This window comes from Heloderma suspectum, chromosome 3 (genome assembly GCF_057233095.1).
Source record: "Heloderma suspectum isolate Gila_16-S chromosome 3, 16-S_ref, whole genome shotgun sequence".
NCBI lineage: Eukaryota > Metazoa > Chordata > Lepidosauria > Squamata > Helodermatidae > Heloderma > Heloderma suspectum.
In genome coordinates, this window is record NC_139460.1 from 26,174,227 (window position 1) to 26,189,792 (window position 15,566).

The 15,566-nt window shown below is 41.3% G+C and overlaps 1 protein-coding gene across 8 annotated transcripts in view; it reads left to right on the forward strand.

Annotated features, from left to right (window-relative positions):
* The window catches only part of YAP1 (Yes1 associated transcriptional regulator), a 100,768-nt gene that overhangs the window by 58,019 nt on the left and 27,183 nt on the right, over positions 1 to 15,566 (forward strand). For 4 of the 8 annotated variants that reach the window (XM_084842658.1, XM_084842660.1, XM_084842659.1 and 1 more), the window contains exon 4: positions 2,838 to 2,951. The exons of the other annotated variants lie outside the window; for them this stretch is intronic. In XM_084842658.1, the coding sequence (XP_084698784.1) occupies positions 2,838 to 2,951 (114 nt within the window). The remainder of the gene's footprint in view (positions 1 to 2,837; positions 2,952 to 15,566) is intronic. 8 annotated transcript variants of the gene reach the window in all.

Below are 15,566 nucleotides of genomic sequence, written 5' to 3' on the forward strand. Positions count from 1 at the left end.
CAAGTTCATATTCATTGCATCGGTGATGCTATCAAGCCATAGATATCTAGCTATCTAGTCATCCTCTGCCTTCCCCTTCTCCTTTTGCCTTCAATCTTTCCCAGCATCAAGGTCTTTTCCAGTGAGTTTCCTCTTCGCATTAGGTGGCCAGAATATTTGAGCTTCAGCTTCAGTATCTGTCCTTCCAATAATAGTAGGTCACTATTAGACTTAGTTGTGCTTCCTAAGCTTGAAAATGAACTTTGATGTTCATAAGTAGGTAAGACTGGGGAAGTAGCACTACACATTGGGGTAAATGGCTGATATAGGAGTTCTAAGAGTTCAAACCACTCCTTCTTGGCCCCAGATGTAGTTGTGATTGACACAGTGATGCATGACCTAACTGCATTGTATAACGTTAAGAAATTGCACTGGGAAGATGTGGTCTTGCACATTTTGTGCACCATGATTCTGTCTCAACTCTCCATGGGTCGAGCTTGTGGTTGAAAGTGGGCAGTATTACAACAGCAGGTATAGCCTCCCCCTTGCAAATTTTATCTGTGTTAGATGCTGCTGCTTCCTCTTGGTAGAGAGCCACAGTTGGGTTGAATCTAGTAAAAACAGGTCAAAAAATGGATGATTCTTGAATTTTGCGGCATGCTTTCCCCATTCCCCTCCGTTTTCATGTAAGTGGTTTATGCTGCTTTGTCGGAGGAGCAGGGCCAACTCTTCAGTCTGTTCTACTACCTTATGTTCTCTTTTACCTTTTCTATTAGAGGCCTATGCTGCTATTGGGGAGAAGGGGTTACTACTTTTGCATTGCAGACCTTAATGTGAAAATGGTGGTGGTATTCTGGATAAAGTGTTGGATTCATTCAAATACCTGCTTAGCTGTGCAGTTTACCAGGTGATCTTGGGACAATCATAATCTCTCCAGAGTTAATGGGGAATCTTAATTTTTAAAACAATACTTTACCATCTATGCATATGGATGCTTTGTAGCATAAGCAAAAAGACCTGTCCAGGCCCCAAGCAGGTTACAATCTGAGAACTGACCATTGAAAGAGAACACACTGGGGAGGGGGATAGGGAGAGATTAACGTCAACAGGAGGGGTTATGTGGATTTTGTTGCATTGGATGAAATCTGGGAAGGTTAAGAGCTTCATGTACAAGGTAGATTTTGAAGAGGGGTTTAAATGAAAACAGGTGGCACTGTATGGATATTTGGGAAGGGAATTCAGGGAGGGAATATAAAGGACAGCAAGATATAAGTTACATGTTAAGGGAGAAGGAATCCTTTAGGCTGCTGAGGGTGATTAAAGTGCAAAGTTTGTGGGCACGGCTATATGTCATATAACTTGAGATCCCTATTTTGCTCTTCACCTTTTTGCATTTTATAGAAAAACAGTGTAAAATATTGCTAATAAACCTTCCTCTGTACTGTCCTCCTCACATCTCTCCTTTTGTGCTCTCTTGGGTGGTCTTCTTAACTTTAGAGTGCCTTCTCTCTGCTTTGGGTGAGCAACACTTATTAGTTAATCATCTTCACTTTCTTCATAATCTGCATACATTTACATAATTAATGTGTGTATTTGGAATTTGCATTGGAACTAAGCGGAGCGTGTTCTTCTGTGATGTCTCAGCGCTGAACATTAGCAATGATCATTAAAATAGGACATTGCATCGATATAGAACACTGCACTTTCCAGCCAATAAACAAATGCTCTATGAATAATAGTGTAACTAGTTCTTTTAGTGTACAGAATGCTTTGTATCTTCTAATTCATCTGTGTTCTCATCAATCTTGTGAGAATTAGGTGATTACTTTTCCAGACAGTAAGGGAGAGAGGATGATTGGTCAGAGGCTAGTGAGTCCATGGCTCTGGTCTCTTCAGCCCAGGTCCAGCATGGTATATCACCCATGGGATCATAGTGGCTCTCACTGAAATACTGGAGCCTCTTTATTGAAAGTAGTTATTAGGATTCTAATAATTTTATATAGCCCTCCCAATTATATCTCACCCTTACATAAAAAATAAAGTATAACATAACAGGAAATAGTTTAGTAAATGTAATAGGGCTGGTCCAAGACATTTTGCTGCCTGAGGCAAAGGACAAGATGCCCTCCCACCCCCCAGTTCCACATACAGAAGCGAACTTGACTGACAGTTGAATTTTACTGATGATGGGATAGTTTCCACCACCACACCCAAGGACAGCAGGCTAATTTAGAGGGTTCAGGAAAGGCTGTGTGGCATACATCGTTATGCCCTCCAACAGAGGGCAGTTTCCTGGGGGCTCAGGAGAAATGCCTGGGCGGGGGCACCATTGCTGCATGAGGCATTTCCCTCATTCTACCTAATGGTAGGGCTGGTCCTGAAAACTAAACAGGGACACAAAGCGAACCAACAGTAGATATTTAAAACTCCAGAAATACGAATGTTCAGCCATGTCTACAAGGTGATAAGGGAAAAACAAAGATGGAAATATTTGTTTTGTATCAGTCAGATTATGAGTCCCTTGACACAGGGAATGGTCATCTGCATGTGTAAATGACCACTACCTGTAAGCCCTTGGAATAGGGAAAACTGAGAATAAACAAAAGATGGCATGGCTTCTAGGGTTCTTTGAAATTTTCCCTCCAGATATGTGGAGTAAGTGCTTTTCTGTAACACAGCTTCTCTCTCTATCCTCCAAACCCTCAGAACTATTAGAGACTAAAACTATTAGTTTCACCTGTGCTGTGTTCTATGTAAATTATTTTGGGTTTCTTTTTTAAAAAATTAAAAAAATAAGCTAATTTTTTCAGCAGGGGCAAACCAGAGCCTACTATGAATTGCTTCCTTCTGTGTTACAGGCCCGCTCCCTGATGGATGGGAACAAGCCATGACCCAGGATGGAGAAATTTACTACATAAACCATAAGAACAAGACCACATCTTGGCTAGATCCAAGGCTTGACCCACGCTTTGGTAAAAGTTCCTCTCACTTAAGACTTTTTTTTTCTTTTTTCACTTAAGACACTTTTATACTTAGGTAAATATAATCTTTTTAAACTGGAGGCCTGTACCAAAGACTTGGCTGACAATTTCAAACTAACTTATGAAACCTCACCCATTCACCTCCATGCCTCGTATGCCTCTACAACTGTCTTGTGCCTCTGCCCACTTATGCTAACAGCACATAACCTTCCTATCCCTAGGCAGTGGGTGTCATGTCTCCCCAGCTCCCTCTTCTCATTGACACCATCAGCTTTGCACTGCCTCCTTGCATCCCTTCCTCAGATTCGTATTTTGCAGGCCACTATAATATTTAGCATTTGTATAGTGTTGGACATGCTTTACCTACATTGTCAATTATTACAATGACCTTGTAAGATTAGTCAGCATTATCTTCCTGTTGCAGATGTGGGGCTTAGGATATTTAATGATGGCTTGTCTGAGGGCACCTGGTGAGTTTAGGATAAACGCAAAATTTGAACAAGGAATGTCCTAGTTCATGATTCAGTCTCGAAGCCTCTATGGGGACAGCTGATCTACATTTTGAGCTCTCTTTCCACTCAGCTTTTCAGACTTCATCTTCCCTTCAGTTACCTTCCTTCTTCCACTCAATTTTCTGGACTCAGTCTCCCAAGCAGCTCTGATTCCATCCGTTCTGCCATCCCTTCAGGTGCTTTTCTTCTCCCTTGGCTGATTTTTCCACTTCTTGCACAGCAGTTTCATTGGCAACACATTTGACTGTCCCTTCCACTCAGAAGTTAAGCTCATTATGAATATTATATGACTTCACAGTAGCTTAGCCAATGGTTGACATGCAGAGTTAATGTACAGAAAGCAAGCTGGTAATGCCAAGATTCAGGATTTTATAAGGGCATTTGTGTTTAGGGCTGACAATTTTTGTTGCACTCAAGGAGTTACTTGGTAATATAAATACTTGCTGTATAATTGCCCACATTAATATAACATTATGGCAAACACTTGTTTAAAACAAAGCATTTAGAGAGCCTTGTATTTGCTATAACTGTGGAAGAACTCCTTAATGAATACATAATAGATAATGCTTTGGAAACATATAGTTCTTTATAACAAAGATCTTTGTCCCCACTATGTTGTAGGTTCCAAACCTGGCAAGCACTAATCCCACACAACTGTTGCCGCTTTTTATATGGGGCGTGTGTGAGAGATCCAAACAAATCCCATTGCGGTGTATGGTGGCTACACAGCTGTGAAATATATTCAAACACAAAAGATTCTTTTAGGGCGATGCAATATTAAGTTGTGACTTAAGTTACTCGGGCAGCCAACTTTATATAGATAATTAAAAATTTGTTTGCCTATAACTGTGTACTTGATCCTTTTGGTTTCATCTTCTTTCTGTAAAGTTTAATGGAAAATCAGATTTGGAACTGATATAAAAGTTGAGGAAATCTTTTGATTTCCCCCGGTAATAGATGAGTAGTTTGTAGGGTTTCTCAGTTTCATGTGCAGTGCAATCCTGTGTATGTTTACTCAGAAGTAAGTCCTACTATTTTGTGGGGCTTACAGATAAGTGTGTTTAGAGCTGTAATCTGATTGGAATTCAGGGTGGTGTGCCTCATTGTAATCTGGCTCTGTCTGTGTACATATTATGAATTTCTTTTTTACCATTGGCCAATAAGGATAAAAGGAAATCAAATAATTGATGCATGTGTTTAGGTATAGGATCCCTGGTGTGGTGTACAGCTAGGCCTGGAAAATGGTTTGAAGTCGTGTGGTGCTGCTGCATTGCTAAAGCTAAGCAGGTCTCTGCCAGGACAGTGCTTAGATGGGACATTGCCTGAGAACTTAATGGAAGCTGCTTTGAACTTCTTGAAGAACGAGCAGGATATGGGAAATCACCATAAATCAGGAATGGGGAACCTCCAACCTGTGGACCAGATTAAGCCTCTGAGGCCGCCTCATCCAGGCCACTGAGGCCCTGGTGGAGGCCTCCTTCCCCTCAGAGAAGGGTGCACCAAGAAAGGAGAGAAATCTGGCCATGAAGGAAGAGACTGGGTCTCTTCCTCCACAACTAGATTGCTCTCTTTGCACAGAGAAAAGGGACAGTCCTTTTCCTCTTTGCAGAGAGAAAGGAGAACTATCTGGCTGTGGAGGGAGACACCCAGCTAGAACACTGTTTTCTCTCTACATGGAGAAAAGGGCAGCTCCCTTCTCAATGCAGAGAGAGTCCTGAGCGTGTGGGTTGGGTGGGTGGGTGTCACAGTGGGAGTGGCAGTGGGGGTGGCCCTGCCTACTGATGGCATGGGATCCTCGGGGCAAAAAGGGTTCCCTACCCCTACCATAAATTGAAGAAGGTAGGTGTTTAAAAAGTAGACTCTCCATTGGCTAGTTCTAGTTGATTACAACTATATGCTTGTTTAGGAAGAAATATGTAGCACAGTGATAATTGTCAAGAAAGCAGATCTTTATGGCTTCCAAACTTCATTCTTGGCTTTAGCACAACTAAATGAAAATATCTAGATCACCGAGTAGGTTAGCCTGAGGGGTGTACCAAAGTCTTTGAAGCTTTACAGGGTTTTTGACCTATCAACAGCTGTGGTCCTCTTTGGAGAGAGGCATTAGCTCTACAAATGCCATAGAATGCATGTTGCTGGAAGACTCAGATCAGTCATGGTTTTGTATATTAGCCTCCCTGCTAATACTTCTATTAATATTTACGCATTAAGTAAAAATTCAGATTCGTGTATTATAATTAATAACAGCAAAATTTTAAAAGCACTCTGTGAGAGGAAGGTTGAGGACTGCAAGAGAACAAGCAGGCTCAGGAGTTAGTCAAGCAGTGAGACACCATACCAGTGCCCTGCCCTGTAGCATAATTGTGTCACTCAACATAAGCAAAGCTTTACTGCTAGAAGTGGAGGGTGATGCACCACACCCACATGGCATGAAGGGATAACATTAGACTACCAAAACACCTACTCCATTTGAGGTGCTATGCAAATAATATAGAAAAAATAGGGAAGTGCAACAAAATATTGCATTGTATCCTGAGGCCCTAACAGGAGTGCTATTTTTTAGGGCTCCAGCCAGCCTGGAGCAGGAGCAGCGTAGACAGGTTCGGGACTTGTAGGGGAGGGGAAGTTTCAGGAGCATGTTAAGGAAAAGGGATACCTTTTTCCTTTTGAAACCTTCCCCTCATCCCCTGTTGTGCTATTTACTGCTAAAGAGGTCGGGTGTGGGGCTGCCTGCCAGCCCCATACCTGACAGCCTTATTACTACATAGCAATAAATAAATATTCCCAATGGAGGGATGCAAACAGTGGGTTCCCACAGGGATCTATATTGGAACCGATGCTTTCCAACTTGTTCATAAATGATCTGGAATTAGGAGTGAGCAGTTTGCTGATGATACTAAATTATTTAGAGTCAAAACAAAAGGGATTGCAAAGAGCTCCAAAACAATATGTCCAAACTGGGAGAATGGGCATCAAAATGGCAAGTGTGGTTCAGTGTAAGCAAGTGTAAAATGATGCACATTTTAGCAAAAAATCACAACTTCACATACACACTGATGAGATCTGAGCTAGCAGTCACTCACCCAGAAAGAGATCTTGGGATTGTGGTAGAGAGCTTGATAAAAATGTTGACCTGGTATACAGCTTCTGTAAAAAAATAAATTAAAAAAGGGCAAGTTTCATATTAAGCATAATTAGAAAAGGAGTCGAAAATACAACTGCCACCATCATGATGGCCTCATACAAATCTGTTGTGCATGAACCCTTATTAAAGACACCAAGATCAAACAGCATGGGCATTTACTTTCCATGTCATGGAGAAACACTGTTCTGCCCAGTAGCTACCAGACCTTAAGTCAAACAGTTAACTGTTTGCATGTAGAAGGTTCTATTTAATGGCAAGCATGTATTAATTGTTTTAGTAACCATTTAGTATGCATGGTTGTACCAGAAATAGGTGGATCAGATTGCTGGAAACTTGCTCTAAATTGTCCCTCTTTTTTGTGCTTTGATTTAATTGCCTTCTTTTAATTACAGGGATGACCTGTGAGGGAATGGGGAAGAACCAGCTTTTTCAAATGCTAAAATCTTTCATGCATGGCCACCTGGGAATCTTTTTATTAAGCTAACTTATTTAGGCGCATTGAATGGTTGCCTTCCCTTCACCACACTGACTGATGGCATTGGATTATTCTAGTAATTATTTATATGTTTAAATTGCTTATAACCTGCCCTTTGGTGTTTCACTTTTCAGGGCGTCTTGCAAAATAAACTGGGGTAGGCAGTGGGGGTACCCTTGAGCACAAATGTGCCCCCAGACACCTTCCTTGGTGCCCACTTAGACACCATACTCCTCCTGGCAGCCATTTTATGGTTGCGGCCAGGACAGTTTCACAAACTTCCAAATGTGCCCATGGGCCCAAAAGATTGCCTACCCCTGGAATACACAAAACAAATATCAGCAATTGCAGAATTAAAAGGTTGATTAACACATCAAAACAATGAAATGAAACCAATGCCAGCAGAGGTTAAAACCAAATTCCAGTGATTTAAATGCCTGGGTAAATAAAAAGGTCTTTGCCTGGTGCCAAAAAGGTTATTGGAGTAGATGCCAGGCAAGCCTCCTTGCGGGGAGCATACCATAGATGAGGATGCTGCAACTGAAAAAGCCTCCACTCCAGTCAGCACCTGCCGAATCTCCAAAGGCAGGGGAAGAAAAGGCCTTCAGTGGATGATTTTAACATGCAGGCAGATTCATGAGAGAGAAGGCAATTCTTCAGGTATTTTGTGGCTGTGACCATGATACTAAAATAATGTTAGAAGTGTGCCTTAGGCCTGTTTTGCTGTGGGAAGCAAGCCATGTTTGGCTGGGGGGAGTGCACTTCTCCCGGGAAAGAGTTAGTGATCTGCAAAGTATCACATCTGGGCCATGTGTTGATGATCTGAGAAGAAACTTTTTTGTTTTGTTTTGCTCCTTTTTCCCATGCAGTTGTTGTCTTCTCTCCCCTCCTCCTCCTTGTGCTTGCTTGTGAGAGTTGTTAAAGGCTATCTGGAATAAAGAGCTAGTGCAAAGGTCACAAGCTGGAAACATCTCTGTTCTGGAAACACACACTGTGTTTGCTGTAAATAATGTTGTCTCCTTGCTTTGAGGGATGCAACCACTTGTCTTAAGCATTCCATCGTTTCCTAAGATCTGAACGGGTGCATTGGTTCAAGTCGAAAACCTCAGTATCCAAAAAAAAGATGCATACAACTGTTTTATTTTTTGAACTGCGTAGTTTCCCTTTTTGGGCCCACTGTGTAGCATAGTCGAGACAAGCTTGAGTAAATGCCAGAAGGGTTTTTTAAGAAAATTATTTTGTGGTTGGTTTTTTAATCTGTTCCAGGCCTTTTCAGTCAAAGAGCTCAACTGAAAGGGGCAGGAAAAGAGAAACTCAAGCATGTGGGCTTCTCTGATCTACGGTGATGGTAAATCGGAGACAGGCTTCCTTGAAACCTGAAGTTGTACATTGTAGTGATGGTTGTGCTTCATCTTTCAAATATTTGTGCCAAGGAAACTGTTCTGCTTGCAACCTTCTCTTGGCTGACCTCCTCTTTCTGCTTGCAATATACACTGAAAATTCAAAATTAGTGACTTGGATCCTAACGTTTCTTCCATGAACAGAACAGAGTTCATGTTCACAAAGGGGCCTTCTCCACGGCACCTCCCTTTCCCCTGAAAATGCCCCTGGCATTACCTGAAAATTTCCTGGTTGCGGGGTGGGGCGGGGGAAAAACTCTTTGGAGTGGTATGGGATATATAATGAGGGGAGCCACAGGTGGAGGGGGATGTTGGTGGAAATAGTTCTCCCTGCCCCCTTACATGAATGGAGGAACGACTTAGGATAGAAGCCACTGTGCCTGGGATGTTTATTACCAGGCCAAGGCAAGGTAGTCATCTCAGGCAGTGGCTTTTGCATGCAATGAAAGGTGACAGAGTGAAACACAGAATTGACCAATAGGACACAATCTACAGGGAAGTTCTCCTATACAGTCACATTGAAATAAATGACTGTGCATTTCCTGTTGATTTGAATCCAGGTGAATTTCTCGATGGGTTGTGCACCATGTTTTTGTGGGGAGGATTTGGATTTTCCATCTGAGCAACCAAAACAGGCCAGACCTGTTTTGTTTTGCTTTAACTCCTCCTGCTTCTCTAGAAATATGTGCTTACAGCTGTAGGTTAAAAGTAGAGTGATTTAGAAGCCTTTCTCTAGGAAGAGATTTAAAATCTTGTTCACAAGGATCGAAGGCCTTTTCTATAGCATAATTATTTCCATTGTGATCACTGAAAACAGTCCCAGATGATTCCTCATGTAAAGAGCCAAGGAGGAGAATAAATGTCACGATAAACAGAACTAAACTCCCTACTCCCCAGAAAGCCTCTACTACATATGATACAGAATTTTAAAAAAATAAACAACAAAGTATTATGTACTCCATTGTTCAAGCATTTTGGAATAGGAGAAATCAAATGCATTGGGTCTTGGCCATCGTGGAATTCCCCTTCCTTGCCAGCTAGTGAGATTAAGAAGTGGTCCTCATTTCCCTGTATTGTTCTTACTGGACCGAAGCATTAGTAATGAAATAAGGCATCTTGTTTGCATGTTCCAGCTTTTAATTCAGCTGTTTAGATGAGAGCTTCCAATTGGTCCTGGCCCTTTTAAAGACAGGTAGCTAGCCTTTTACAAATTGTTTGCTCAAAATTTAGTGCCCTGCTTTCTAAATTCCCAACACTTGGACTGGATAAAGTTACAGGGTGTTATATATATATTTTTTTCCCCTTATGGAGCATGTATTTTTATAACAATCCTCTCTAAGTGAAGGAGTAGCAGTTGTGAGCCTTTTCAAGTATAACTAGGACATAACAGGTCCAACTTCCTCATTTCTCATGATGATAGTGAGAAGAAGGTGAATAGAGCAAGGCTAGGTCACTTGTTATCAGAGAAGTGCAGCTGCCAGTTCCTTTTGTCTCGAAGCCCATGCTGTTCCTTTAACACTTGAAGGAAAGAATCCTGCTGATGTTGCCTCTACTGACCAGGATAAATGGTCCACTGACCAGGATAAATGGGCCTATGCTGACATGGCTAGTACCTACACAATCAGCCTGTTGCCATCGCAAGTAATTCATTCCTTCAAACATTATCCATGGGAATGTGGCAGCCATGCTGCTCTAGCAACATATGAATAGAGCCATATACAGGTAAGTGCCTGTTCTCCCCCTAGCAATCTGACATATTTCCAGAGCTCCTCTTCACATTTGGAAACTCAGTAGCTCATTATCTTTTGCAAATAATTACAGCTTGTGAAGGATGTTGTAAAACAATGGGTTGGTTGAAATGTAATGTTTTCTGTTCCTCTCTAAACCATGGTTTAGAGGAGCAGGAATAAGCCTTGTACTTATGCCATAACTCTTTCCTTTGCGCACTGAATGAGTGGCATACTTTGCTGTTACATCTGAACCAGAAAACTGTGGCATGTACTTGCTCTCCAAACCAGGATTTGAACCTATTGTTTGAAGCTGAAGTGCAAACCATAGGTTTTTTGCTTTTTCCAGTTTATTTAAAAGGAAGTGTATTAAATATGTAAGCTTTGATTTTTAGACTACTGAGAAATTTCAAAATGGCAGCATGTACTAAATGTGTCACTCTTTTTTATACCTTGTCACTTTGTAGAACCATTACATAATCATTTGTGAATAATATACTTAAATGCTGTGCAGCATTTATTGTGACATTTTGGTACTTGGTGTGGAATTTAGTGTCTTGAGCGTGTTGGCTTTCATGTATGATATAAAAAGCAAGTTCTCTTCCAGTAGGATTGTGCAGATACTGAAAGTGAACAGTGCCTAGTAATATCTCAGAGGTCAGAGGAAATCTGAAGGCGACTTCCAGATGTGAAAAGGTGTGGCTTCTGTATTCTGTACCTAACAGAAGCAGAAAGCAAATTTTCATAATTTTAGGTGTAGAACCTTTTTAAAAATCTGAATAAACACATCCATAGTTATTGATACATAATTATATTGCAGTAGTACAGCTATACATAACTGTACAACTATAAATAACTTTGGCCCACAATTTAAGCTACCCTTTCTATACAGGTGCAGCAGGCATGCTGAAATAAAATACAATTTAAAAAGTGGTATACTGGATTCTAAAATGCATAGTGATCTTTCAAAGGCAGATGCCATTATGGTTCAGATCAAAGACTGCGAGCCTTCGATGTTTGTAACTAGCAAATGCAGCTGGCTTCGCACAGATTGGAATAGCCTTTAGTTTAATATAGCAAAACTCTGAAGCAAAGTGGCCTGCTCTAGACTGAGTCTTGGCTATTTGCAAGCAAGGACTTCAGTCCAAGGAGGTTTAAGCTAAAGCAGAGGTCAGAACACAGGCAGGCAACAAGAATCAGGCAGCAGCAGGAGTAGTCAAGATAACAAGCAAGAGGTCAAACACAGCACATCAGTCAGGCACATTACGTAGTCCAGAAGCAGGATCATTGAGCAGTCCAAAAGGTCAGGAAACAGCATCAGTCACAGCTCATGATTCAGGAAACAAAGTACACGGCAGAGGCTGGATGGACCACGTTGTTCCAGCACTGTCTGGGTTTCTAGTGAAGGCTTTTAAGCTCAAAGCCAGCCAGACCACCCAGAGCTGAGCTGTAGAAATCAGAGCTCCCTTTCCAGAGCCTACGCCTGAGGAGACTTTTTCTGGAGGCAGGCACTCCTTCACACAGGAGTCCGGATAACCTGTTGCTTGAGGTGTCGATGCTCCCAGGGATCAGGGGGTGGCTCAGCCTCTGCCTCAGAGACAGAATCCCTTTCTCCTGACAAGGATGACCCTGCAGCCACTTCCTCCAAGGGTTCAGGCTCCTGTGAGTCTGCTAGCAGTCCCTGGTCTGGGGCGCTCTGGGCTTCTGGAGCCTCTAGCTCCTCCTCAGAGGAGGACTTCTCTAGTTGGGGCATGACACAAAGTGACATAGGTGTCAGAGTTGAACACATTGTGCCCTCCCTGTCTGAATGAAGCCACACCCGCTGGTATCCATAGGCATGTCCTCTGCCATGGTGCATCCCTTTGGCCTCCTGAGTGGGGGCTGCCCCACAGCAGGGGTGAGGGACAGCCATAAAACTGTCCCTCAGACTACTCCCCCCCCCCCCACTTCAGACTGTATCGATTGCAAAGCTATGCACTGGTTAGGGAAGTTTGCCACCTAGTGACTGGAGATGGTACTGCAGTCTTTGAACACAGACACATTAAAATATATTAATGCGTTATAACAACCAAATAGAGTTGAATGCATGCCAAGTTTCGGTTCTCTACGTTTCATGAGTTTGGAGCTACGGTGCTGGCATACAGACACACATCCTCTTTTATTAATATAGAGAAAATTTAGGGGGCAGCATGTGTGAAAAATGAATGCAATGCATTGATATGTTGTTGAATTTAATTTCTTGCAAACATCCATTCATTTGCCAGTTATGTTTTCCAGAGTGGTGGTGGGGATCCCCCAATAGGTGTTATTTTAAACCAGTGTTAATGACTGCACAAAATGTTTATGGATTTCAGCTCCACAAATACTGTGTAAAAGATTTGTATTCCATTTTAATTACTCTTGAAGTTGTATGCATATATGAAGAAGAAAGCAAAGTCAGTGAAAACTTCTAGTATACTTGTATAGTAACACAAATTATAAACTGTCAGTTTCAGTTGGTGTATCCCTCTGATGCGGCAAAGTTAAACAGCTTAGTCATACATTCTATTATGCCTTCTTTGTGGAGAATACAAGGAGACCAGTTCTTAATTGAATTATACAAACAGTGAAAGCCTTATATAAAAGAAGCAAAAAATTTCTGGGACCTGCCTACGTCTGCTCTTCATCAGATGCTGTATTAAATTAAGAAATTGCCCAGTTTTGCATTGTTACAGATATGAATGGCCTTAAATATTGTATGTTAGAATATTAATAGAAAATAGGAACCTTTTCCCTGTCATGTTAGCTCTTTCTGGGCATGGGAGTGTTTAGGGAAACATTCAAACATGTGATTTTCCATTTACATTCTGAAGCCGTGTAGTCCTGGGAGGACTGTTGTTCATGAATATGTTGTTTGTCTTAGTGCAATACTGGATGACAGTACTGTAAAGCCCAAACTCCTGTGATCACAATGAATTTGTCTGTGGAGATTGACTTTTGGCTTTCTAGCCTGTCCATCCTTGGCATTCAACATAAAAACTTGAGTGTCCAGAGCAAGAGAATTCTCAGTTCTTTGTCTAATAGATTGGCCTGCAGTCCTATGTACAGTTTCCCCAGAGTAAAGTCCATTGAATTGGATGGGCCTTGCTTCCAAGCAATCATGTGGTTGTGCTGCACATTTCATAACCTTTTTTATTACTTGGTGGTTCTTGTCTGTGAGCAGAATTTTTAAAAATGTGTTTTTTCCATTTGGGTAGAAAGGAGTTAGGTATGCCTAGTAGCTTGGTTCTGACTGAGTTTAGAATGTTGTTCAAACAAGGTATGCCTTACAACCAATACACAAGTATACAGTAGAAAATAGACAAGGCAGTATTCTGTTCTAAAATGGCCCTTGTTAAAGTGTATAACTGTTTCAAGAAGCGTAAGATAGGTAAACTGTGTATTAAAAGTGCAGTACTCTTCATCCCTTGTTCCAAATCCCTCTTTCCTCCTAAATCCCTCTCTTTTCTCTATGAAACAAAAGACTTGTTTTGTTTGTCTGCCTGTGAGGTCTTTGCTACTTGCCCCATGTGTGTGGGTATAGAGCACCAATTTAAAGGCTTCTCTTATACCCATGAAAGTAAAGAACAGGAAATAGATAAATCCAGGCTCTAGCAGATAAAGGAAGTTATTTTTGCCTCCCCCCCCCCCAATTTAGGTAGTATTTAAAAATGAGCTAAGTATCTAAAGATCATTAAAAGCCTTTCTTGAGCCTCTTGAAGTGGCATTGAAAGTACATAAAAACAAGGTTGCTTCATGTGAAGATTGCACAGCTAAGGCTTCATTTGTATGGCTTTTGTTGTGCCAGATCGTCTCCTTCAATTAGTCATGGATTCTCCTCTGTTCCCCTCCCACCCACCAAGTGTTGCTTGCCAGTTAAATGTTCAGGTTATAACACAAATAAATGTTTCTGAAGGCTATACCCCCAGCTTGCCATTTAAGAGATATTTTAATCCTGTGAAAAATCCCTTAATTTTCTTCCTTGTGCTTCATTTGCAGACTGAAGACTGCAATCTCAGATGCACTCGTGGATACTTTTTGGATTTGTATTTAGAACATATCCCTTTCTACATTTTTAGACGGGTTTGCCTTTTTCTTAAAATGATGGCAGTCCTCTGACTCTCCCATTTTACAGATGGGAACAGTGCTGAGGCCAAGAAGTGCGCTTTGCCAGTGCCCTGTGCTTTTATTTGTCTTTGTAGGAGATGCTTCTGGAGGAATTGTGTTCATAAACAATAATTGTGCATCTTAGAACTGGCTAGAAATATGTTCAAGGAATTGAAAGTGTTTGGTTATTTTTGCCACATGCCTATAAATAGCCTTGATTTGATCTACAGCCCAGTAGAGCTGGCTGATGGTTGTCTATTTACAACCGAAATGGAAACTGGCACAATTTCTACTTGAGCCTATATTTATCATAAATGTATTTTGTTTCTATGACCTAGGAGCAGCCCAGTTGGCTAAAATGTGTAATCGGAATAGCAGACTTTCTGCCCAAGTGATTCGTTAGTTTAAACTGACTTTGAGAATTCTGGATGTAGACCAAATTGTGAAGTGAGCCTCCCGAGGGAGAAGCTGTCATCTCAGTGTCCTGTTTTCTCTCTTTCCAGCTATCACAGTTCTGAATTCAGTTTGTTCACCCCTTTTATTAGACTATTCTGTTCTGGTTGAAACTATATTGGAAGATAGTTCTCAGCTATAGAGTGAGAGATGGATCACTAAATATTTAGCAAGTCAAAATAAAAATATATGTTATGGCTGTGATCTGAGGACCTCCTTTTGAGTCACTCAGGGACGGTTGCACATGTATATTGGGGGCTTTGAATTTCAAGGCCTAAATCTTCTAAATAAATACATTTTATCCTTGGGTGGTATGGGCAACTGCTTATGAACTTTTCCTGAGTTTCAAAAGTGACTTGTTGAGCAATGCATGGCCTGCTGTTTTGAGATCTGCTGTGCAGTTTGCTGGACTGTGGTCTATATTATCTGATACGACACTTCAGTTCCGTGATCCCTTGTTGGTTAAAGTTCTTGTGCGTATTGGTTAAAGTTCTTGTGCATGTTGATGGAAGCCAAAACACAAACGCAACCCAAGGCAGGCCAGTTAACAGGATTTGTCATTTTCTTAGCATGTTGGCTTTTAGCAAGGATTCCTTTTTTAAAGGTATCTTTTGTATTTACAAACAGGAACTCGGTGTCTTCCTTATTTTTGAACTATTTGCTTTCTGTTTTCCATTTCCACTTTTACTTCTGAATATATCACATAGCAATGTAATACAAGTTGCTCAACTAACACAGAATAAAATGCAAAGGGGCAAAAACACGTAAG